The sequence below is a fragment of the Mesoplodon densirostris genome, chromosome 17 (genome assembly GCF_025265405.1).
Source record: "Mesoplodon densirostris isolate mMesDen1 chromosome 17, mMesDen1 primary haplotype, whole genome shotgun sequence".
Lineage (NCBI taxonomy): Eukaryota > Metazoa > Chordata > Mammalia > Artiodactyla > Ziphiidae > Mesoplodon > Mesoplodon densirostris.
Window position 1 is genome coordinate 60297007 of NC_082677.1, and position 27503 is coordinate 60324509.

General features: G+C 37.2%; 1 protein-coding gene across 1 annotated transcript in view; it reads left to right on the forward strand.

The window, feature by feature from the left end:
• GPC5 (glypican 5) overlaps positions 1-27503 on the forward strand; it is a 1328413-nt gene that overhangs the window by 229222 nt on the left and 1071688 nt on the right. Inside the window, exon 3 of the mRNA XM_060080202.1 lies at positions 7322-8010. Coding sequence (XP_059936185.1) covers positions 7322-8010 — 689 coding nt within the window. The remainder of the gene's footprint in view (positions 1-7321; positions 8011-27503) is intronic.

Here is a 27503-nt window from a genome sequence, read left to right on the forward strand (position 1 = left end):
GAAAACTCCCCTTGGTACCTGCCACAAGACTCACAACCTGCTAGCATAGCACTAGTAGTAGTACTAGTAACTAGTATGTACTACTACATACTGTCATTTATCAGATTTCTGGTTATCATCTCTAACCAGCTCAAGATTTTATTACTGACTTTCTTTCCCTTAATTTCTCTTGCCGTCATTTTTGGCTACCTCAGTCTCCACTGATCTATCCAAGATTCTGGCCTCCACACACGCCCTAGTTCACATTATTTTTCTTATTCAAGGAATATTCTCCCACAGTTCCCATGCCCCTCCTCAGTCATCAATTTTTATTTGTCTATCAAAGTACTCCTATCAGCAAATGAACATCCAGTAAATTCTCCACCCTCAAAAACCCAGAAACCTTTGACCTCATATATCCCTCGGGCATCAGCTTTGGTTCTCTACATCCATTACAGGAAACATTTGCAAGAACGTTGTCTATAGTTGCTTCAATTCCTGTTCTCTTTTGTGCTCACATTCTGCTGAGGTAGATCTTGTCAATGTCAGTAAGAGCGTCTCTCTTGTCAGTTTCCATGGTCAATTGTTATTCCTCATCTCAGTTGACCTCTTAATAGCATTGAGATGATGGATTACTTTCTTCTACTTGAATCACTTTCTTCCCTTGGTTTCTTGCCCACTCCACTTTCCTGATTTTCCCTTTCCTTCATTGCCTTCTTATTCCCATTCTTTCGTCTGGTTACCCTCCTTTTCCTGAATCTCTGCACTCTTCCCAATCTTCTCTCTTCGGGTTATTTCATCCAGCACCATGACTCATCAGTCTTAGATCTATATCACCAACCTCAACTTTTCCCCCGAGCCAAATTGTTATCATTTTATCTGTGTATTGATAAATGTCATTTGAATTTTTAATTGGCATTATCAGTCTTAACATGTCCAAAATAGAACTTTTAATTTCTAACTCACACCATAAGCATAGTGCATCCATAGTCTTGCTTATCTGAGTTAATGGCACCAGTGTACATCCAGCTGCTGAGGTACAGACTTCAGAATTATCCTTTATTTATCCATTTCCTCTACACCCTACACTTGCTGTACAACAGTAAATCCTTTTGGCTATTCTTCAGTACATATGGCCAGTGCCATCACTTTTTGCAAGTTGGCCCACGACAACTGTAGTCCAGCCTTAAGTGCCTGTCACTCATCTTATTACTTATGTTACTGCAGCCCATTCCCTGGACTCCCTGCTTTCAGTCATGTCCCTGCCCCAACAGTTGATTCTGCACACAGCGGCCTCTGTGATCCTTTAATATGCAAACCAGATCACATTTCTCCATGTTTAAAATTATTCAGTAGCTTCCCATTTTACATATTAAGCCCCCAAACTCCTTTCCATGGTTTTGTGAGGCCGCTGTGATCTCTGCCTGCTTCTCTGACCTTTCTCTCCATCTCTCACTGGTCTCCAATTCACATTGACTTAACTTTTGTTTTTTTCCAAAGTCAACAAGCTTTTCACAGCTCAGAACCTTGCATTCCAGTTCCTCTGAACCTGCAGATCACTCCCCCCTCCTCATGGCTGGGTCTGTTTCGTCATTGAGGTCTCTGCTCTGCACTGATTTTATTAGTTACACAAGTGCTTAATTGAGTTTAAATTCTCTGAAAAATCATAAATTGACTTTTAGGAAATAAATGACTATAAAATGATATTAGAAATAGATGTGAAGCACCGTGATGACCAAATTAATGGGGAGGGAAATGAGGAAGGAGAAAAGTTGAGAAAGCATTTTGCCATGCAGTGCTTATCCTAGGAGACCAGATTAATGACCAATATGTTAATTCTTGGTGATACAGATTAATATCACACTCACTGTTTATTTGTATAGATGACTAATTTCTGAAGAATGATATTATAAATCATACTGCATAACATTTAAAGGTATGTCATTAAATTAATATTCTGGAAAACTTAACTACACATGAAAAAACTGAGGAAATATGCAAATGTCATGGGGTGAATTCAGTATAAACATAGACTGGAGAAATAGGTAATTGCTTCTTATAATGTCTTCAGAGTAGTTATAATGATCTTCTGATAATTAAATGAATTATTAAATGTGACTCTATTAAAATAATTGGAAGTCATTTTTTTAAAAAAAAAGTAGGAGGAATTACAATTCATTGTAATGTGTGTGATAAAAACTGACTGGGAAATTGCTCTTTAAATGACCTAGCTATCTCTTCATCTATCTATAATGCAGTACAGAGGGATACATAGTTTTTGGCACAAACTAGCTCTAATGTAGCAGGATAGTAATGAATTATCTGTTGCAGTAACAAAATCTGTGAGTTGAGAATTGTAATGCACAAATATGTAAATTTATTCTAAAAATTTATCTTCAACACAGATACACATTGTAAAATCATCTGATTATCCATGGTTGATATGATTTAATTTTTCTTCATCTTTTTCATTGCTATGTTTGAGGATGTCTATGGCCTTAAATTATAATAGGCACTTCAAATTTTGTATCTTAAAATGTTCACATATAGAAAATTATAAAAAATATGAAAAGGGTCATAAAATGTCTGTTCATGTCATGCTGGGGAGGTTACTATAACAGTTACTTCATGATCATTAGTTCTGAAATCAACTTAATCTTTAAAGCAATAAAAGCCCCATAAATATTGTTTCTCCCATTGCAAAAAACCTACCTGCATGTAAATCTTCACTGACTTTTCAATGTGTGAAATTTGATTTCAAATCAATATCACCTGATTTTTTTCTCCACCAGTTTTATTTAAATTTAAATTCTTGATTTAAGCATCAGTAGTTCTTTGTACCTATAATAAAATGTCCCTAAAGGGGATGTGGGCTGGAAAAAGTTAATATAAAGTTTCTAGTCATAGGTGTTTTGTTGTTAAATTTTCACAGAATGTTAATGTTGAACATTTAAGTAGATGCATGGACACCAAGGGGGGAAAGTGGCAGGAGGGTGGTAGTGGGATGAATTGGGAGATTGGGATTGACATGTATACACTGATGTGTATAAAATGGATAACTAATAAGAACCTACTGTATAAAAAAATAAATAAAATTAAAAAAAAAGTAAATTTAAGTAGATGCAGATAAACTTCATGCATTCCAAATTCACTTTCTACTTGACGAGATAATACATAAATTAATTTTCTCATAAAAATTATGAGAAATTATGGGAGAAATTATGCTTTTATTCAGTCAGTAATTAGATAGTAGCTTTTAATTCAGTCCACCCCTCTTAGGCATTAAAAGGATAGTTGGAAGTTTCCTGCCTTGATAGACTTGATCTGATATCACTGAAAAGAAGAGCTTGTTGAAATTCTCAATGGAAAAACAACAAAAAGATAATTTTTCCTAGGCTATTTCTTAAATTCCTTAAGCAAACCTAACAAATGTTTATTGTAAATATATGTTACAATTTTAGGCACATCAATAAAAAGCTATTACTTGTATAGCTTGGGTAAGGGGTATTTTTTATTTATTAAAACTTTGTAATCAAAGCAACTGTATAGTTTCTCTTTAATAATTAAGTAGATATGATTAATTATTCAGCACCCAATCTACCTTGGATTTATAAACGCTGGTTTTGTATGTCAGTTATTCTTTTTCAGAACTGCAAAATATTTTGTTCATTTGACAATTCTTTTGACAAGTTTAAATTCTTGTTAAAATCATAATGTTAATTCCATAAGATGAAAGCACTCAACTTCGTGGTAAACATAGTAGGAGAACAAAATGATAGTTTAGCAAATTCAGAATTAATACAAACAACTAATTTTAGTAAATTCAACTTCTGATTTTATGAACTTTTCAGAAAAAATTACTAACAAAATTATCCAATTAGTTGGCTTCTAGATTGTTCAGCTACTGATATGTGTTTATATATTAAAATTTATGAAGTTATTAGGCCCAAAGATTCATAATAGTATGTTTATTCCTAAGCATTAAAGAATCAAATGTATATATTATAGAACAACAGTTCTCACCATTGACTGAATTTAAGAAATGTTTATTGATAGAATCACAAATAGACACATTCAAAAATATGTAACATATGTTTAGGGAATTCAATTAACTGGAATATGTCAATATCAGATTTTTAACACAGATTGAAAGAAAAATCCTTATATTGTGATGGGTTAATAGCATAGTGAAAAACTGTTGTAGAATAAATCTATTTTTAAAAGAACATTTGTGTTCAGTTTTTAATCAGATGTTGATATGAGAGTGTGCAATCTCTTATTCAAAGGGTAGTAAAATCAATATATAGTTAAGAAAACTAAAATTTTAATGTATACAATATTAAGGGAAAGTTTTTAAATGTTGCTTTAATATGACTTTTTAATTTTTACCAGTTTTTTAGTTATTTTGTTTAAAAAATAAAGCTAAATCAGAGGAAAACTAGTCTGAGGTAAAAATTGTAAACCTTTTCAGAAATCTATTTTTTAATTATTAACTCAAACAGTAGTCAACTTAGTTTATTGCCAATAGTGCAGAGCAGCCTTATAAAGAAATAACAATATTTAGAAATACTTTCCTCATTTTTATTTTGAATGGATGCTCCTAAATACTAAATGTATTTTCAATATTGCTTTCATAAAATAAACTTGCAAAACCTACTAGTTATAGCATATGAAAAGATAAATCCCATATATTCCTGAGTCATTATGAATTATAACTTAATGGGAATGGAATTTATAAAGAAACACTTTATTTTTTACTTAAAATTTTTTTTTTAAATAATTGTGTGTTTGAACATCATTTAGAGCTGGCAGGAATCAGATGGAATGCTTGTATTGCCTAGGGAAGCATTCTACATTAACTGTACAGGGAATCATATGGCAGGTATCAATGACACAAATGCAGCTATAGCACATACCTTAGAAAACCTGGTGGAAAGCATGTAAGAGTGCCTGTGATATATGGGTTTCTTTCAATCTATCCTTATCTTTAAAAAAACCCTAAACTGTTTGCAAACATTGCTATTTAACCATTATTGGTAAATAAAATCATTTCAACTTCACAATTCATAGCCACAAACAAACTGCTGAGAAAAAAAATGAGACTGTATTATTGAAGAAAAAAATACGGTCTCAGCAGTTTTATTTTAGTTCCAACTGCAAAGGTTTAATTTCCTTTTCACACTCACTCCTGTTGGTCTGTGGAGACAGTGTAGTGGCTGATATTGCAGCTCTGGGGTCAGACTGTCATGGTGGAATGCTTGCATAGAGAACGTGTCTCAGATTACCTGCAACTGCAGTGTTTCAAAACCTGGCCAGATCAAAAGAATCACTGGGGCTGCTTGTCACATAGAGACTCCTGAACCAAGACAAATCTACTGAGTTGGAACTCCGGTGCAGAGACCCAGGGATGTGTAGTTTCCCCACACAGCCCAGGTAATCAGGCCATTTGGGGAAACCTGGTGTTAATGCAGTCTCACTTGGCAGGGCAGCTAACCTGAATTGAAGCCTTCAGTCACCCTACTAATTCCATTCTTTCACACTTTCATTGAATACATAGTACGTAACTTATTCTCTAGTGGGCACTGGAGAGGTGTGGGTAAACACAGGAGTCCTGCCTAGTTAACAGTCTTGTTTGGAGTGCTCTGTGTTGCAATAGAGTTGCAACATCATTTAAAACTGTTGCCTTTGATCGTAGGGTAGGGGCACTTTCTTCGTTCCAGCTGCTATAACAGAATACAGTAGACTGGGTGGTTTATAAACAACAGAAATTTATCAAGGTACTGGCAGACTCCATGTCTGGTGAGAGCGCACTTCCTGGTTCACATGGACATCTGGCCGTGTCCCCGTGTGGCAAAACTAGCAAGGGAATACTCTGGGGTCTCTTTTGTAAGGTCAGTAATCCCACTCATGAAGGCTCTGCCCTCACGACCTAATCACTTCCCAAAGGCCTCCACTTCCAAATACCATTATGTTGGAAATTAAGTTTCCACATAAGAAGTTTTGGGGGGACACAAACATTTAGTCTATAGCATGCACCTTGAAATACCACACTAAAGCCGGGAACTCAAGAGGAATCAGTCTTGGAATAGAATCAGAATACATGGTATTGTATTTTATCTGTCTGTGTTCTTCATGAAATTTTTTGCTGTTTGTTTGTTTATTTTTATGACATTGTGGCATATTCATGACACAGTTTCACTTCATTAGGAGCTCTTCCTGCAATTCTGCTTTTATCATTTCATTTTATTCTACTGTTCATCTCTTTTTATAATATACTCAGTGGTTTGATTGCTGAATTATTGTGTGGTCTTTTACAACCTAATTTAAAATAACTGCAAGAATGGGGTTATGGGAGATAATTTTATTGATGAATTTTATAATTAATTATATATCGACACAGTCCAGTATCATATTTAGGCTAATTATAAAATGTAATTACTAGGATATCCAAGGTGGTTGGCTGCTGTCTAAAGCTATCATTTTGAAATACAATTTTCACTTGCTGATTACTATAACCTCCTTTAATTTGTGGATAAATCATTCTCTGTTCTTTCTGTGGAGAAATTGATTTGGAAGCATTCATTATAGAAGTAAGATAATAAAATATCCCACAGTAAAGTCTTTGAAGATAAGATGATTAAAACAACAGATGACAGACAGTTCAGAAGGTGGTCATACACTTACTTATTTTCATCAGTTAAGGCAACTTATGATTTTCCCACCGCTTAACAAGGTTTGACAATTTTAAGGATGGTTTAATCATGAAATGTTTTATTTTCTTTTTAATTTGAACATTCTAGAAGCCTGACAATTCTCAGGTTTCCCTTTGGGAATTTAACCTCTCTTTGTAGTAACTAGTCTATAATCTACTAGCTTTCATTCTAAAAAAAAAAAAAAAAGAAAAGAAAAAAGTGAAATCATAAAAATACAGTAAGCGTTGAGTCAAATATTTAATGTCATTGTCTTTTATAAATAATGAACTCATGATTGGAAATTGTTCTCTTAGTGACATTTTTTTTCTATCATTAGCAGGTTATGAATGACTATGAATAAAATCAATACGAATTTACTATACATGTAACTTCTTCTTGATTTCTGTACTTTTTGTGTTTGATCCTAGGAAGTACATATCTATAAAACATGTGTGTTGTGCGTAATGCCCACCTTCCACCGGGCATTATCCTTGGGAAGCTAACTTGGGTTTAGTAGGCTGAGCATTCCCATTAGGACTCTTAGGTTAGTTTTGCTGCATTAAAGCTCATTTACTGTCTGGAGCAGATGGATGAACAGTTTTGATATGAATACTAAGCCTTTTTATCCTTTACTTCTGCTTTTGTTACAGAAACCCTTGAAACTCTCATCAGACAAGCAGAAAATTACACCAGTATACTGTTCTGCAACACCTACAGGAACATGGCCTTAGAGGCCGCTGCTTCCGTCCAGGAGTTCTTCACTGATGTAGGGCTCTATTTATTTGGTGTGGATGTTAATCCTGAAGAATTCGTAAACAGATTCTTTGACAGTCTTTTCCCTCTAGTCTACAATCATCTCATTAACCCTGGTGACATTTCCCTGGAATACTCAGAATGCATCCGGATGGCCCGCCGGGACATTAGTCCATTTGGTAATATTCCCAAAAGAGTCCTGGGGCAGATGGAGCGATCACTGCTGCCCAGTCGCACGTTTCTGCAGGCGCTGAATCTGGGCATTGAAGTCATCAATACCACAGACCATCTGCACTTCTCCAAAGAGTGCAGCAGAGCCCTCCTGAAGATGCAGTACTGCCCGCACTGCCAAGGCCTGACTCTCAGTAAGCCTTGCATGGGATACTGCCTCAACGTCATGCGAGGCTGCTTGGCACACATGGCAGAGCTTAACCCACACTGGCATATGTACATCCGGTCATTGGAAGAGCTGTCGGATGCCATGCACGGGACATACGACATTGAGCACGTGCTCCTGAACTTCCACTTGCTCGTTAATGATGCTGTGGTGCAGGCTCACCTTGATGGACAGAAATTACTGGAGCAGGTAAGCAGCCACTCAATGTTTACTGATTTCTTAGAACTCAGCAATTAGCTATGTATTACATAAAGTGTGTGCATTATAAGCATATCATCACGTACTTTACATTATGGCAGCTTAACAAGCTAATACTTTAAGAAATAGTAGGAGAACGCATGAGTTATCATATTCAATTCTAAATATATTTTACATCTTACATCAAAACTTTGGTTAGCTTGGGCTTCCCTGGTGGCGCAGTGGTTGAGAGTCCGCCTGCTGATGCAGGGGACACGGGTTCGTGCCCCGGTCCAGGAGGATCCCACATGCCGCGGAGCGGCTGGGCCCATGAGCCATGGCCGCTGAGCCTGCGCGTCCGGAGCCTGTGCTCCACAACGGGAGAGGCCACAACAGTGAGAGGCCCGTGTACCGCAAAAAAAAAAAAAAAGAAAAAAAATTTTTGGTTAGCTAAAATACCAGTTTCTCCTCTAAGTAGAAGTCTTCTTATAGGGTTAGTTTAGTGAGGTAGAGAGGGCTCAGTTTTAAAATCAGGACCAGTATAGATTTGATTCTGCTGTCTGCCAGTAATTCTCAAGTCCCTTAGCTTCTCTGAGCCTCAGTTTCCTCATTGATAAGAAGAAAATTGTAACACATAACTTTCGGAGTATTCTTTTTTGGGGAGATAGGCAATCATGTAGGCATATTACCTAGTATGGTGCCTGGTACTCCAAAAATGGGGAGTTATTGTTGGCATTTCAAAAGTATTCAGCTTTAAAATAGAAAATGCCAGTTATATAGTCATTAAATGAAAACTTGATATCTTAGGTTTCAAAAGTGTTTCTTCAGAGACTCTCCAGAATCTGGCACAGTCGTGGTGTGATGATCTTTTAAAACATGGTATATATGGCATCACAGTGCTTTCTTCCAGGGAGACTTTAAGAAACAAAATAATCAAATCAAAGGACATAAGAGTTTTTCTATTTCACTCGCCTTCTGTAGAACCATTTCAAAAAATATTCCCAGCCCCTTTAGTAATAGTTCTCATATCCCATACAATGAAGTAAGACACGCTGTTGCTGTTTATCCTAAATCTTTTGTCCTGAAATAAAATTATACTCTTAGTGCCAACAGAATACATCTCCCCACCCTGGCAATGACTTACTGAATTAATAAACATTCTCATCATTGGCTTTATAAGTCTGTTCCTTTCATTAATTTCCAATAGAAATTACATATGAAAATCTTTATGTCCAAGCACGTACCCCACCTTTTCTTGCTAACTTTCGAGGTCTTTGCAGTGCCTGTGTGAGCCAATATGGTACCTTTATGCAAATTAGAAATCGTGTCATCTTTCGGTGGATGTCATGCCATGCTGTGGCTCAGCCAGTCCAGCGTGAGCTGGATTTCACTTCTCACTCCTGATCCATTCAACTGGGTATCCTTATGTAGTCAACAAGGCTCCCAACCATATGCAGTGGTCCTGGTCTTTTTGCAGTATCTCATTCCGTTAGGGAGATCACACATGCACCAAAACTTTTACAAGGGGTATGATAAACCAACTCAAAATGAGGTTTATAATAGACTTCTAAGGTTTCATGTACTTCATAGTTATGAGGAATAAGCATTTAGGTGCAGGAAACAAAATATCAATAATACTGAGTATCTCCAGAAGGAAAACAGGTACAAGAAATCTGAAACCAAGTCTAGATTTGAATTATTATATAATTTCGGACAAGCCATTTAACCTCTTAGGGCCAGAGTTTTCTAATATATATAAGGGAACTGATTTTTAAGATTCTTTTTATTATGCATTTTGGAGACCTGGAGGGCCTTTTTTTTTTTTTTTTTTTTTGCCGTACGCGGGCCTCACTGTTGTGGCCTCTTCCGTTGTGGAGCACAGGCTCCGGACGCGCAGGCTCAGCGGCCATGGCTCACGGGCCCAGCCGCTCCATGGCATGTGGGATCTTCCTGGACTGGGGCACGAATCCGTGTCCCCTGCATCGGCAGGCGGACTCTCAACCACTGCGCCACCAGGGAAGCCCCAGGAGGGTCTTTTTGTATCCTTAACATTTATCAAATAGAAAAATATCTACTTTTTCTATTCCAAAGGCTAAACTAACACAGGTTTGTAGTTAGACATGTTGCAAATCCTGAGTTTGCTATTCATTAGTCATGTGGTCTGAACAAGCTACTAAAACCCTCTGAGTCTGTTTTGTCCTGTGTGAAGAACGGAGTGATGGTTTAAGTGAGACAAGGTAAGGCTCTGACATTCGTAGGTACTTGGTACCTGAGAAGCTTGCTTTATTCTTTCCCTGTTCTGGGGCCAACCCTGAGCAAACCTTGGCGAAGCAGGTTACTTTAGTATCATAAATGATTAGAATCATCATCATGCTTGTGTTCTATAAATAAATTTTTAACAACACTTTTGTCATATGAAACTCCTTGGTGGATTTTCAAAGAGCATTCTTTCCTTTAAGCAAATAATTCTATTTCATTTAATAAATGGTCCTTAACTATCTTGAAAAACATCAATTATTACTAATAAATTGTAGATTCTTTTCCAAAAAAACAACTGAGATTTTTTTAACTTATGGTGACAGAGGAGAAACTGATTTTAAATTCCTTGAAAATTGGCTCATTGTATTATTTCTGCCAACTTCAAAGTGATTTATAAGCTGTTTATTAAGCTTTGATAACCAGTTCACACATCAATGAATTTAATAAATTCAAAATAAATTACTGGTGAGCCAGCAAATAATGACTTTCTCACATTCCCAAAGCAATCTCTGAGATCTAGTACTTTCAAGTTCACTCCTCAGTAAATACATATAGCCACTTAAAGAAATCCATAGGGGTACCTGATGTATCATACTTCTGTTGGATGAATTTCAACTGGAAAAAAAAATTCTCAGTTTCCTGAGAAAATTATAAATATCTTCTATTTGGTAAACCATTAAAGAAACAAAATCTAATTTATAAGAGAGCATTTAAATTTTATAATCATTCTGGGGATTAAGACAAAAATCTAATAAAGCATTAACAGAGGCTATCAAGGTATGGAGATTAAAAGCACAGACTCTACTCTCAGACTGGATTTCCCATCTGTCTCTACCACTTACTAGCTGTGAGTTTGGGAACTTGATTATTTAATCTTCCTTGAGTTTCCTCTTCAGTGAAATGGGGCAATAACAAATAGTACCTACATCATAGAGTTCTTGTGAGAATAAAATGATCTTCGGTTAGTGTCTTATTCATGGTAACTGTTTAAAGCCTACTAATTATTAGTACATTATGTTCTTTATAAATACTTCATTGATTTCTCTGGTGTTTTAAATGCTTTCAAAGTGAACACCTCTTTCTTACTGTGGTATAGAATTAAAAAAATATTTTAAATGGGCATTTAATGTAAGCAGATAATTGTAAAGATGTTCCTTGAAGGAGAAGAAAAAACTGGATTATTTATTTATTTAAATTTATTTATTTATTTTATTTTTGGCTGTGTTGGGTCCACATTGCTGCGTGTGGGCTTTCTTTTAGTTGTGGCGAGCGGGGGCTACTCTTCATTGCGGTGTGTGGGCTTCTCATCGCGGTGGCTTCTCTTGTTGCGGAGCATGGGCTGTAGGTGCGCGGGCTTCAGTAGTTGTGGCTCGCAGGCTCTAGAGTGCAGGCTCAGTAGTTGTGGCGCACAGACTTAGTTGCTCCGTGGCATGTGGGATCTTCCTGGACCAGGGCTCGAACCTGTGCCACCTGCATTGGCAGCTGGATTCTTAACCATTGCACCACCAGGGAAGCCCCAAAACTGGAATTTTTAGAAAATATTATTTAGAAGTCTACAATGTGTTTTAATATTAATGGATATTAATTGCTAATTATTTGATAACAGTAATTTCCTTGTGAGGAAATGATTGAATGATTTATTTTTTAGTAGAAAGTGATTTAAAGGATTGAATGATTTCTTGGTAGGAAATTATTTATTCCTTTTGTAAATAAAAACTTGATATTTAAAAAAATTATATCTGCTATTAATTAAATTTAGAATATTAGTTATTAATATAATTGAATGCTTTAACTTATTAAAGAAACAAGAATGCAGGATCTGGGTTAATTCCAATGTTTCAACCTCTTCTAAATGGAACAAATGTTACCAAGAAACTTAACTGAATGTTGATTCTATACAATTTTAGAAATAAAAAGTTTTTTTCAGCTTTATTGAGATCTAGTTGACAAAATAAAATTCTTCTTTAAATATTTGGAAGAATTCAGTAGTGAAACCATCTAGTCCTGGGCTTTACTTTGTTGAGAGGTTTAAAAAAATTTTTTTAAAATTACTGATTAAATTTCCTTATTCATTACTGGTGCTGTTCAGATTTTCTATTTTTTAATGTGTCAGTCTTGGCAGGATATATGTTTCTAGGAATTTATCCGTTTCTTCCAGGTTATCCAATTTCTTGGCCTATTATTATTCATTGTAGACTCTTATGATCCTTTGTATTTCTGTAGTGTCAGTTGTAATATTTCCTCTTTCATTTATAATTTAATTTACTTGAGTCTTCTCTCATTTATTTATTTATTTATTTATTTATTTATTTATTTATTTATTTTACAAATTTAATCAGTTATACATATACATATGTTCCCATATCCCCTCCCTTTTGCGTCTCCCTCCCACCCTCCCTATCCCACCCCTCCAGGCGGTCACAAAGAACCGAGCTGATCTCCCTGTGCTATGCGGCTGCTTCCCACTAGCTATCTACCTTACGTTTGGTAGTGTATATATGTCCATGCCGCTCTTTCACTTTGTCACAGCTTACCCTTCCCCCTCCCCATATCCTCAAGTCCATGCTCTAGTAGGTCTGTGTCTTTATTCCTGTCTTACCCCTATGTTCTTGATGACATTTTTTTCTTAAATTCCATATATATGTGTCAGCATACAGTATTTGTCTTTCTCTTTCTGACTTACTTCACTCTGTATGACAGACTCTAGGTCCATCCACCTCATTACAAATAGCTCAATTTCATTTCTTTTTATGGCTGAGTAATATTCCATTGTATATATGTGCCACATCTTCTTTATCCATTCATCCGATGATGGACACTTAGGTTGTTTCCATCTCCGGGCTATTGTAAATAGGGCTGCTATGAACATTTTGGTACATGTCTCTTTTTGAATTATGGTTTTCTCAGGGTATATGCCCAGTAGTGGGATTGCTGGGTCATATGGTAGTTCTATTTGTAGTTTTTTAAGGAACCTCCATACCGTTCTCCATAGTGGCTGTACCAATTCACATTCCCACCAGCAGTGCAAGAGTGTTCCCTTTTTTCCACACCCTCTCCAGCATTTATTGTTTCTAGATTTTTTGATGATGGCCATTCTGACTGGTGTGAGATGATATCTCATTGTAGTTTTGATTTGCATTTCTCTAATGAGTAAAGATGTTGAGCATCCTTTCATGTGTTTGTTGGCTGTCTGTATATTTTCTGTGGAGAAATGTCTATTTAGGTCTTCTGCCCATTTTTGGATTGGGTTGTTTGTTTTTTTGCTATTGAGCTGCATGAGCTGCTTATAAATTTTGGAGATTAATCCTTTGTCAGTTGCTTCATTTGCAAATATTTTCTCCCATTCTGAGGGTTGTCTTTTCGTCTTGTTTATGGTTTCCTTTGCTGTGCAAAAGCTTTGAAGTTTCATTAGGTCCCATGTGTTTATTTTTGTCTTTATTTCCATTTCTCTAGGAGGTGGGTCAAAAAGGATCTTGCTGTGATTTATGTCATAGAGTGTTCTGCCTATGTTTTCCTCTAGGAGTTTGATAGTGTCTGGCCTTACATTTAGGTCTTTAATCCATTTTGAGCTAATTTTTGTGTATGGTGTTAGGGAGTGATCTAATCTCATACTTCTACATGTCCCTGTCCAGTTTTCCCAGCACCACTTATTGAAGAGACTGTCCTTTCTCCACTGTACATTCCTGCCTCCTTTATCAAAGATAAGGTGACCATATGTCCGTAGGTTTATCTCTGGGCTTTCTATCCTGTTCCATTGATCTATCTTTCTGTTTTTGTGCCAGTACCATACTGTCTTGATTACTGTAGTACTGATTACTCTAGCTAAAGATTAGTCCTTTCTCTACCTTTTCAAAAACGAGCTCTCAGTTTTGTTGATATTTTCTATTGTTTTTTTCTGGTCTCTGTTTCATTTATTTCTGCTCTGATCTTTGTTATTTCCTTCCTTCTGGTAATGCTGGGCTTAGTTTGTTCTTTTTCTAGTTCCTTGAGGTATAAAGTTAGGTTGTTTATTTCAGATCTTTCTTTTTCCTTAATGTAGGTGTTTATCAGTATAAACTTTCCTGCTTTTGCTTCATCTCATAAGTTTTGGTATGCTGTGTTTCCACAGCTGGGAGTTGAGGGTTCCCTCTAGATTGTATGCTGAGTGTGGAGTTTAGAGCAAGAGTATGTCTCAGCCTGTGCTACCTGTTTCCATGTGGGTATTTTCTCATTTGCTTGATGTGCAGGAGTTTCTCAGCTAGTTTCTAAAATGTCTCTGTGTATACAATAGCTGTACATTCTATGTATCTTCGGGAAGAGGGAACTTCCTAGGGAAACGAGGAGCCTCCTATAATGGGAATTGCTGCCACAGAAAGTTTGTTTTTAAGTCTGTACTGGGTTCCAAAGCATAATTTCCAACAATAAAAGTCCCACTCTGTATTTTTAACTAAAAAATCAGTTTTCCACATCTCTTACCTTTGCACTATTAGTACAGTTTCAGCTGATTGCATCCAAATTACTTTAGGATAGCTATGTACTTCAATTTCCATACCTTTCAAAATTGAGTTTAAGGTGAACTGTACACAGGACAGGAATAAAGACACAGACCTACTAGAGAACGGACTTGAGGATATGGGGAGGGGGAAGGGTAAGCTGTGACAAAGTGAAAGAGCAGCATGGACATATATACACTACCAAACGTAAGGTAGATAGCTAGTGGGAAGCAGCCGCATAGCACAGGGAGATCAGCTTGGTGCTTTGTGACCGCCTGGAGGGGTGGGATAGGGAGGGTGGGAGGGAGACGCAAAAGGGAGGGGATATGGGAACATATGTATATGTATAACTGATTAAATTTGTTATAAAGCAAAAAATAAAAAAATAAATAAAAATAAAAATAAATAAAAATAAAAATCATACCTGTGGGGGCGGAAAATGCACTCTAATTAAACTACATTGTTGTGATAACTAATATCTGATCACTGCTTCTCTACACATCTACATTTATCTGAAATTGTAAAATGAAAGCCTAATAAATTAATTATGTGTTTTTAGGTATCTCAGTGATATCTTTATATATAAATTGAAGGAAAATTAAAATGATAGCCTGGGTTATTTATGGTAAAGCACTAATTTTATTTTATTTCTTCCATAGTGTGGTATATATTTTCCTAAAAATCACTCTGTATTCAATTTTACATAATAGGGACAATGGGACAAATAAGGTTAAGGCAACAGATTACTCTCTCAAGTCTGTGTCCTTGAAATTGCCCCTAGTGTGGGAATGGTGGGTGGTATATACATTCCAATGATGGGGGGTGGGAGACAGGTAAGGAGCCTCTGATCTCCTGGGTCCTGCTCACGTGTCAACTGGCAGTCATGTCCTCTCGATGACCTCTTCCAACAATATACAAAAAGCCAACAATGCATTATTTCTGAAGCAAAGTTTATTTTTTTAGGAGCTTTCATTCACGTATATTTTTGTACTTGGCTAACAGAGAATAAGGGGCTGTGACCAAAGGTTATAAATCAGCTACCTGTGGACAAAGTTTATGAGTAGGTGGGCAAGACTTCATTGAAAATACCTTCACCATGTCATTTGATATATCTTGATGACATCTTCATTAAGATATCATTTTTACCTTTGCCTAATTTTTGTTTAACTGATGGGTTGGGCTAATGTCGAACTTGTAATTATTATATTGTTCAGATGAGCTGGTTCTTTTGAGGAATAAGACTGGAGCTTGACAAGAGAAAAGGGAAAGGCATAAGAATTAAATTAGCAACAATTGAAGGGGGAAGACAGAAGCTTCCAGAGTAAAAGTAAAAACTCAGACAGAATCCAATGAAAGTGGGCTAACTGAAAATAGAAAAATCTATAAGCTAATAGAAAAGAAAAGGAAGATTCATTAGACTATGAGAAGGTCATCCAGTCCAACTCATCATTCTAGATAGAGATCACTTTGAAAGGTTTTCACCCACTTAATTCTGGATACTAAATAGTGACAGGGAGCTTGCTCTTACAGAAATGGTAGCAGTAAAGCACGTAGCAATAATTCGTGGGTTTTCCTCTCAATGGTAGGCCCATTTAGTTTTCAGATGTGGAATGAGACAGAATTTTCTGACCAGAGGTAAGTCAAAGGGTAATCCTATTGTCCATTGATCTTCTACTCAAACATTATGAAAAATTGAGATATTTCTAAAATATTTTCAACCTCAGCTGGTAAGAATTTTCTTTACATGCCTGATTAGATCCGAATCCTTCATCTTTTGGAGACTTGCTTCCTGCACATGTGGGTCACGGGAGGAGGGGATGTCCTCTTTGGCCCTTTGATAACCTCTCTTGAAATGATTGGCAGTGGTGAGGACCAATCAAGATCCAGGTACCTCATATGAGAGGTAAGTCTAAATTTTTTTAGGAACATATTGGATAACAAGCTTGCATAATTTAAGGATAGATATTTTATAAGACTTTAAAAATATTGCATGATTAATTTGTGATTTTACCTTTCTGAGAAAGATTGTGGTATGAATTACTTGAGAATAAGCACTGATAATCATGATCCTTTATTTCTACTTAATTTCCTGGGAAAGAAAAAAAAATTATTAAATGTCTTACAAAGCCCTGAAGTCCTATAAAGGGAAAGCTGGACACAGATCTCTGGGAATAATGGTCCATCAGGTTTGTGGACAGCTCTAGTTGTTGGAGAGTTCACCCTTATGGTGAATGAATGTCTGCATCTTCAGTTGTCGTGCCTGGTACTCTACAATGGAATGCGTTGAAGATAGGGACTCAATCTTGGACATCTTACACATCAGCTATGTGAAAGCTATTATTATGCTCCTTGCCTGACAGCTTCTTCTTTGTAGGCTTTTGACTCCCTTTTTATTCAATTCTTCTTTACATGCTTTCTTGTTAAGATCAAGATTTTAACCATGCAGCTCTGTCTTTCTCTCCTGGAGGACCTGCTGACCCAGGATGGAGTCGGCCACACTGGAGGGAGCCTGGGGGTTGACAACTGGTAGACGTCAGGCATGAACGTTTTCATTCCCTCACCGTCAAAGCCAGATGCTTCTCCTTCCTCAGGGATCTGGAATCTGGAGGATTCCTGATTGTAGTCTCAGGACCCTATCAAATACACTTTTTAGGAAATCGGGAATGGAAGGATAGTTTTCAGAACCTTTAAATTTCTTTCTCAATTTTTGCATCATGTATGCCTCTGTTTTCTTATGTTGTTGAAGTTTCTCTGAGCTAATAGAACTCATACACCCATAATATGAGCTTGTGTCTTCTGGGAATAAGAAGGTTTTAATAATAACCAGTGATTCTTTTTAATTTTTCTGAAATAATGTTTGCTTGAATTTTTGAAGTGTGTAGCTGTTCATATACATTCCTGATGTTTTTGGCTGGTTTGGAACAGTTCTCCTCTACTTTAAGTGGTATAAATTCTCTCTAAATTGGATACTGCATAGAAATTTGTTTTTTTCTCCTTAAGTGCAGCAAGGATGTGGCATTTCTGTTGGAGTTTTTGCCTCTCCCTTTTTGCCTGAGTGTTTTCTGAATGCAACAACACTTTCTTGGTTGGAGATTTTTAATGCATTGATTTTTAATGCAGATAATTTTTAAGTGCATTGATAATTTTAGCTTCTTCAGGTAATTTTGTGTACATTTGCTGTCTTTTTTTTCTTTGAGAGTTTGTAAACTGGTATTAACTCAGTCTCATAAATCAGCAATCTTTTGTCTTCACCAATTAAGAGGTCTCCATTTTCTGATGCCTTTGACATATGCAATTCCACATTTCCACAATTCATGTTGTCCTTCCCCAGAACAGCAGCTCAATATCTCCTCTCTAACAAGTGTTCATTTAGAGTCTTGACCAGACTCTCTTTATTATTAAAAACTCAATCCAAAGGCAAGGTTTTATGAGAACTTTTTTTTCCTTCTAAATTAATTTTGCCCATTCTTCCCTACCATTTTTGAGATTTTATGAAAGCAGCTTTATTCTTCTCTGAAGGTTGGAATTTACCTCCAAAGGCTCTGTTAGCGCTATCTGAAGCTGTTCTCCATTCTTCTGATAGATTTTGAAGGCTTTTTTGGTTGTAACCTTGTTTCGTTTGCTTTGATGCGTTTCCTAAAAAATTTAATCTTGCTTATAATGTCAGCCAGCAGCTGAACTTGTAAACATTTAGATTTTTCTCCTTTATGTGCTTTCTGTAAGTATTTGGTTTAAGTCCAAGTAAAGAGATGTAGCTTCTCAGCTCTCCATTCATGGTCTTCACATTTCCCATGTCTTAGAGTAAGTTCTCAAGTTTGGCTTCCAGTCTGGTTGATTTAAGGTCTCCAGACTCTTTCCAAAGTAGCTAAATTTCTCAATAATTTGATATTTTTCCTCTAGAAGGACAGACACTCCAGTGGGCAGTTTTTTGTGTCTCCTTGCATAGAAACACAAAGTTTTAAGCACAAAACCCTCACTGTGACTATAAAAGCCATCATCGCTCACAGCATTTCTTGGGGATCTGGGCCTGTGCTAAGCTCCCTTGACAGCACTGCCACTGCTGGGCATGGAGTCTCCAAGGGTCAGTATCGCACAGAGCATCACAGCCATCAGTGGGCTCCCCATGGCCCCCAAGGTCACTGATGACTCATCTCAGGCTGCCACGCTCCTATGGCCATAAGAGATCATACAGCCCTGCATAGAGAATTCTGCCCAGAATGTCCATGGTGCCTAGAAACCAGAGCATTCCTCACTGGAAGTGGTATAAATGACAAGAAAAACAGTGCCTCTCAAGATGTGCCCCCCACATCTGGACCCACAATGTCAGCAGTCATATCACATGACGCTGGGGTACCGACGAGGCTCCATAGGTCAGAGGGGATCGCCAACAGCTCTGGCCATACTAGGTGTTTCCTGGCTGCCCCAAGAACTAAGCAGGGAAATGTCTTTCTGTGTCTGTAGTTGTTCCTGTTTGGGAAGCTCCATGGTGAAGGGCTGCAGGCCCCCGACAGTGGCCACTGATCCTCTTGTTCTTCAATGAACTTTTCATTTTGTGGCTTTGGAGATCTAACCCAGCCCACGATGATCAGAGAAGACTCTGACTCTCCGTGTCCTCTTGGTTTGTGTCTGTCTAGCTTGGTTTGTGCCTTGAATGTGGAGGGGTCAAGTGTGTGAGTGGCCTTATGATAGGCCCTGAGTAGGGTTTTGACTCACTTCTCTGTTTTCACATTTAACAACTAAAGAAGAAATCATAGGAATTTTCAAAATCTTCACATTTCAGGAATGTGCAGTCTAACTGATCTTTTGTTCCTCTTCCACTTTTCTTCTCTGTCTGAGCCCACAGGGACTGCGTGGACCAGAAGGGTTGGTGGCTGACATCTAACCCTTCAGCAGCAGAGACAGGTAGACTCTCCTACCTTTCAAAATTGAGGCTTGCCTTCTCCTTACTCCATTTTCAGCCATCTCTGTGTTCATTTGGAGACTAGAATAAGTAGATGGAGCCCTCTTGGTGTCAAAATTACCCAAGGGAAATATAAATAGTGATAAAAATAGAAAGCCAGGAAAAGTGCATGGTAGGGTGTGAGAGAGTCAGTTTTAGGCTACGTACTGAACTCATCAATGACCTTGAGCTGTATTTGTCTGTACTATATGAATAGTCTTATTTGAAGAACATCCCACCTCATTACATCAACCAATAGTAGATGCTTGATGCTGGATATCACTGTTGCGCAAGGAACTGTGCACTTCAAGGTGACCTCCAGGTTTTAATCTAGGGTTAGGAAACCTTTATCCTCAAACTGGATAGAGAAGGATTCTAAAAATAATCTACCATGTTGTCAAATGATAGGTGGTTATAGCTTCCCTCAATAAAGTAGTAGGTATGGGGAAAAATAATCCAAAAAAATGAAAAGAAGGCAAACATTACTCAGTGTTGTTTCTGTAATTTAATAGGGCCACTACCGAGTCATCTCTAGGTATGTGTAATTTTTTTCTTTTTTACTTACTGTTTTGCTTAATATAAGGACCTTATTATGCTCTGTAGAGTTAGATGTTATTTTACGGAAGATCGATACATTGCAAATAAGTTTTGTCCTGTTGAATCACAAGTTATTTTCATCTGATAGAGAAAGCAAACTGGAGAGTTATTGTTTTATTTACCTGAAAAATATTAATCATCTTCTACATCTCATTTTAGAATAATATTCTGGGGTTCCTTCTTTCACTGACTATAACACTGGTATATACTTTCAAGCAGCTTTACTGTGCTGTTTTTCCCTCATTAAGGAATTGAACAAATATTTCACAACTGCTCGTCATATGTTAGTTTTTCCTTCCTTCCTTCCTTCCTTCCTTCCTTCCTTCCTTCCTTCCTTCCTTCCTTTCTTTCTTTCTTTCTTTCTTTCTTTCTTCATTGGGTCTTCGTTGCTGTGCACAGATTTTCTCTAGTTGTGGTGAGTGAGGGCTACTCTTCATTGCGGTGCGCAGGCTTCTCATTGCGGTGGCTTCTCTCGTTGTGGAACACTGGCTCTAGGCATGCAGGCTTCAGTAGTTGTGGCACACGGGCTCAGTAGTTGCGGTGCACGGGCTCAGTAGTTGTGGCGCATGGGCTTAGTTGCTCCATGGCCTGTGGGATCTTCCCGGACCAGAGCTAGAACCTGTGTCCCCTGCACTGGCAGGCAGATTCTTAACCACTGCACCACTAGGGAAGTCCCCATATGTTAGTTTTAGAGTCACATTTTTTATCTTTTTGAAAATTATACTGTGACCTCTCACATTGAGAAAAAAAGGTTCTAGAAAAGTTATTATAATGGATGGGATTTTTTGGAAGTGACAGGAAATCAAATTCATTTAAACCTTCCTGAGGGAGGGGTAATTATTAAATCACATGACTAAAGGTCAAAAGGTACAGGTAACTGAAGATCTGACTTGATCTATTTCCTCATGAATGTTATTAGCATGCTTCTCTACTTCTCAATGAAGCTTTAGTCTGTCTTCATTTGTTTCTCAGGCAGACCGTCCCCGAGTGCTAACAAGGTAGGCTCTACAATCTCTAGGCTCATCCTTGTGTAGTTTAGCAAGAATAAAAACAGAACTTATTTCCCATGGATCAAAATCTCTTATATGCTTGCTCATTGCTTTGATTTTGAGCCCATTCATCTCTCTGAACTATCTGCTGATACTCTGGCTGGACACATTTTCCCACCCTGGAGCCATATGTGGGGTCAGCTGACTTAAACAGGTCAACAGAGAGTTGGAATTCCCAGAGGATGAATGGAGGACAGCAATGAAAACAGAAAACAAAAAAGAAAAATCAAACAGATAAGAAATGAAGTATATGTTATCATAAAAAAGGATGCACTTCACACTGAATATCTTTTAGGAATGTGCCAAATAATATTGACATACACGTAACCATGAAGTAAGATACAAACGTAATGGAAATATACATTCAAATTAAAGCTTACACATAATGGAAACAGAAAACTAAAAAATGTTAGACCTATTATATAATTCCAAGAGCATAATGGAACTTCTGGAAGCATTTGTTTTAAAATCAGGAATAAGACATCCCTGTCATATATTACACTCTCCAAGTTAAATGTTTACATGGAGGCACTAATTAATGGAATTAGACAACACATCAATAAAAACTAACCTAATAAAAATGGGCAAAGAGTTTAAAGAGATGTTCTCCAAAGAAGGTATATAAGTGGCTAATAAACATACAAAAACATGTTGTCATCATTAGTCACTAGGACATGCAAATCAAAATCATAAGGAGACAGTTACACTTCACACCCCCTAGGATGGCTCTAATGTAAGTGATAGACAGTAACAAGTGTTGTTAAGGCTGTGGAGAAATTTGGACACTCACACGTTGCTGGAGGGATTGCAAAATGATGCAGCCACTTTGGAAACCAGTTTGACAGTTCCTCATAATGCTAAACACAGAGTTATCATATGACCCAGCAATTTCATGCCGAAGCATATACCCAAGGGAATTGAATACGTATGTTCGCAAAAAACTTATATATGGATATTCGTGGCAGCTTTATTCATAAGAGCCAAAAGGTGGAAATGACCTAAATGTTCACCAACTGATAAATGGATGAATAACATGTTTTATAACTGTACGACGGAATGTTTTTTGGCCGTAAGGAAGAATGCAGTACTGATACATGCTACAATGTGACTTATACTACAATGATTGAACCTTGAAAATATGCTATGTGAAATCAGTCACAAAAGACCACATATTATGTGATTCGAATTATATGAAATATTTAGAATAGCAAATTCACTGAGATAGAAAGTAGATTAGTGACTACCAGGGGTGAGAGAATAAGGAATTACTGCTAATGCATATAGGATTTTTGCAGGGGAGAGTGATAAAAATATTGTAAAATTACATAGCAGTGATGGTTGCACTGTTAATATAGTAAAATTCACTGAGTTGTGCATTTCAAAAGAGTGCACTTTATGGTCCATGAATTATATAACAATAAAGCTGTTATAAAACCTTATAATGTATAATTTTGAAAATTGACTCAGATTGAAAACTAGTATATTCCACTGAATAATTTCCATTTATACATTTGTTCTTTTTATTCGCCTATGCTTCTTGAGGCTTGGGAACTCAGAGGAACAATGTGTCTTTTCACTTGTCATCCAAATGACACACTAAAAATGTTTTCAGACATTTTATCATGAAAGCTTCAAGGTCCTTCAGAGAAAAAAAAAGTCTGCCCTTATAGTAAAGGTGTTTTCCACATAGACTGTAAACTTTTAGACCTTGAAAAGCTGTTTTTCTCATTCAAGAAAATTTGGGGTCAGATAAAAATGTATAACAGTTGTGGATAACCTCGTTCATTTATCTGAACATGCAACAGATGTATGTTGCGTCTTTCAGTGTACCAGGCACCGCTAGACACTGGGTTTATACCAACTGGGCCTGCAGCTGCCCTGTTAGAACTTACAGTGAACTAATTCATTTTTCCATAACCTGTTAGCATCTCAAGTCTATTCTCCAGACAGAAGTCAGGATAATCTTTCTAAAATATAAACTGTATTATATGTAAAATCTTTCAGTAGCTTCCTATTAATCTTAAAATAGAATCTGAAAGCCTTTAAATTGACCTTTAGTGCTTTGCATATCTGACCTTTACCACCACTTTACCCTCATCTTGAACCACTCTTTTTAAAAATTTTTTTATTTTATATTGGAGTATAGTTGATTAACAATGTTGTGTTACAGACCTATAGAGAATGGACTTGAGGATGTGGGGAGGGGGAAGGGTAAGCTGTGACAAAGTGAGAGAGTGGCATGGACATATATACACTACCAAACGTAAAATAGATAGTTAGTGGGAAGCAGCTGCATAGCACAGGGAGATCAGCTCAGTGCTTTGTGACCATCTAGAGGGGTGGGATAGGGAGTGTGGGAGGGAGGGAGACACAAGAGGGAAGATATATGGGAACATATGTATATGTATAACTGATTCACTTTGTTATAAAGCAGAAACTAACACACCATTGTAAAGCAATTATACTCCAATAAAGATGTAAAAAAAAAACACAAAAAAACAAAAAAACAATGTTGTGTTAGTTTCAGGTGTACAGCAAAGTGATTCAGTTATACATATACATATATCTATTCCTTTTCCAATTCTTTTCCTATTTAGGTTATTACAGAATACTGAGAAGAGTTCCCTGTGCTGTACCATAGGTGCTTGTTGGTTATCTGTTTTAAATATAGCAGTGGGTACACGTCAATTCCCCCAAATCCTTCTTCGCTGTAGCCAAGCTGGAGTTCTCTTCACTCCTGTAGCATACAGTCCTCTCCTTGACTCCTGTCATGTACATTTTTCTGGAAGTAGGCTCTTTCCCAACCATGCACCCTAACACCTTTATCTGCCCGATGATAGGGATGCTGCTCATTTTGGTCTCATCTTAGCTACTACTAACCCTGGGAAGTGTTCCCTGGCCTCTGCAGAAAAGGTTAGGTAACTCTTTATTATGTTCTAGTAACGCCATAACTTTTCCTTTACAGCATTTTGCATACATGCAATTATTTAATTATTCACTGATGTTTTATATTGAATTGTATGTGCCCAGAGGGCAGAGACTAGCCGTTGGGTTCATCACAGTATCTCTAGAGTCTAAGTCTTGATGCACACATGAGTTCTTTGATGAATACCTGTTGATCAATGGTAAATCTGGCCTTTCTGCTGCATGGTTGGGACTGTTGGACTTGTCTCCAAATTGATCTCTCTGCTCCACCTTTGCTTTCTTTGTGTCTATATGAAAAAAATCCAGACTCCTTAGCATGGTGTGCAAGGTCCTCTGGGTCATGATAACACCCTTCCTCCTTCCGCAGTTTCATCCTATTTCTCCTGACCTGCCCTCCTTGCATTCATGTTTCAGATGAAAGTACCTCACCCTTTCCCCTCAGCCCCTCATGGACTGGATTATTCTTCTACTCTGACCACCTTACCAACAAAACCGGAAGCTCCTCCAGAGAATTCACTGCGTCTTTTTCATTTCATTTTCCTCAGTGCCTACTGAATCGTCTGGCAATATTTGTTGACCTGAAATGACCTCCAGACTCCACAGTGGAAACGTCTTGATTAATGCAGTGAATTAGCTTTAATTTCAAGCATTTATAATTTTTCAATGAATGTTAAATTACTAACATCTCATATCTCCCATGAGAGCACAGCAAGACAATTGTGATAATCTATGATTCTTTAATGAATGCACAAAACGCTTCCATTAAACTTTTATGTAGATAAATACTTTGGCATCATTAATGTTATATCTGCCTTTATCTTAAGCCCAGTCAGAAATCCCAGTTATCACATTAGGCTATTGGAAATAAGTGGCAAAGCAAAAATAAAAAACATTAATAACAAATCTTGATAGATATGCCCGTAAGTTACTCTACATAGTTCTGTGAGTGATCCTATACCATGGCCTCCACCTTGTAGTTCTCAGTCCAGGAAGGCAGACATCAGGCATTAGGGCATTTCCACTTCACATATTTGTTTGTTACTAGGACAACCAGAGCTGCTTAGGGAGCTGGAGCTGGACTGAGGCAGGCTGCCAACCTAGATGCCCTTTAGACCTATTTATTTCTGGTTTACAGAATCCCTCGTGGTTCGTATAAGGACATTTTAAAAATTGCTTTCTGCTGTTCACTAGTGTTCTTTTAGATGTTAGCAGTAGACATTGTTTCAAAAAGTGTTGTATGATCTTAAGTTTGGGGGAAATCTATATAAAATATTGATCTCCTAGAGATCATTGCAGGTTATCACCAGGCATTAGTGCATCAAAGGCTCTAATAAATCTTACTGTTTAAGAATATCCGTTAACTAGATTAAGGAGAGCATTTCCAATGTATATTTAACCGAGATGCCATGTTTGCCTGGACAAATATGGATTTTCTGCTAAAAACCCTTTGGAAAATGCTGATCAGAGGTAAGTTTATGATGTATTTGTGGCTTTGGCCATAAGTAAATTACACTGGAGGGGAGTTGAAGGTAATGTAGCCTAATATCTGGCCAGATAGTTTTAAGTTTAGAGCTAAACTGTTGGCAGATGTGACATCACAGAAGGGTCACCCTAAAATTCCCCATGGGCTCCGGCAGCACAGTCCAGAAAATGAATTCCTTTGAGAACTCTATGTGAGCTTGATTGAATTGTATTCTTTCCAGTTGCAGCAAGGTGAAAATAGAAGACTAAACATTCTCTTGACCTTCTAAAAGTGGTCTATGTCCATGGAGAGATGCGAGTAAACAGATCTGAGTTAAATACCTTTGCCTGTATGTTAGTCTTCTAGCTTTACACTAATCATTTTTATTCAATCCCTTATCTTTATAAACCGAGAGTTATCATATTCACAAGGACCATTAGGACGAATTCTCTAGTTCAGAGCATACACCAAAAGCAATGTAATACTTCCAGTTTAAAAATATATATTATTGGTACAGCTTGGTGCTCCCTCGCTAACTCGGATGAAGATATGAATGCTTCATAAATATATTAAAAAATCATAATATATAATGCCAATAGAATGTGATATTTTCATTACTTGTTTATCAACAAATAATATAATCTATGCAGTTAAAATGTACATCACAATCATCAATGTCCTTGATAGAGCATTCTTATTTCCACACTGGGATGTATGAGAGTCCCACTGCTAAGTCCCAGCCCAAAAGATAATGCATAGAATCCTTCCACCCCAGTGTTTGGCCTCCTATGACTTTGCTGTTGGTTTTTCCTCAGCATGACCATCTGCTGACTAGCCTTAAAACAAAGGGATATCGGGTGTTTCCTAATACGTTTCTGACAGAACAAGTCATACCCTATTAAGAGACAAGGACAGTCCTACCTAGAACTTTAATAACCCACCATCTGAGAAGTAGATATTAAGATTAGTGGAAAAAAGAAACCAAATTAATATTACAAGATGGATAAATGGAAATAAAAGAAAACACATGCATTCACTTTAATCTACGAGCAAGAGGGGTTTTTTAAAAAAAATTTATGTTTATGAAAAATTTGAAATAAGTAAGAGAGCAGTCCCCCATTTAAAAATACTCCCTTTAATGCCTAGGTAGTCAGATGTGATCAGGTGATGGTAGTATCCGCATCTTCTTTTCAGCATTTTACCTTTTCACCACTTGCCACAGTTCCCAGGATAAAAAGAAGTGTAATTAACAGTAATGTCTTTTCTCCCTTTCTTTAATCTCACATTCTCTACCACTGATGATTTCATGTTTCTGGGACATAAAAAGTGGTTTATTCCCAGAGTCACTTTGGAGACCCTTGTCACATCAGCCTAGAAATTGATGTCTCAGATTAAATTACCACCTTATTTGTATATATCCAAGGCAATCTCTGAGTGCCAGGCCTATATACATAGTTTTCTGCTTGACACTTTTTCTCAGAATGGTCCCAAACTGTTTAAAACCCATGAATCCAGAATTGAACTCATCATCTTGTCTCCCAATCCCGATTACTCTTTGGGATCCCTTGGCTCAGTACATCCACCTAGATACCTAGGAATTGTCCTTGACACTTACCTTCCAGTGCTGATTCCTATTGATTTCACATCCTAACCATATCTCAAATATGTTTGAATCTCTCCACCACCAGCCATTTTCTTGCATGGGGGATGGCAGGCAAACATGTCCTAATTAGTCTAATCTCATTCAGTCTCTTCATGTCCCCTACTGCCCCACCCCATCTATAGGGTTGCCAGAATAACAC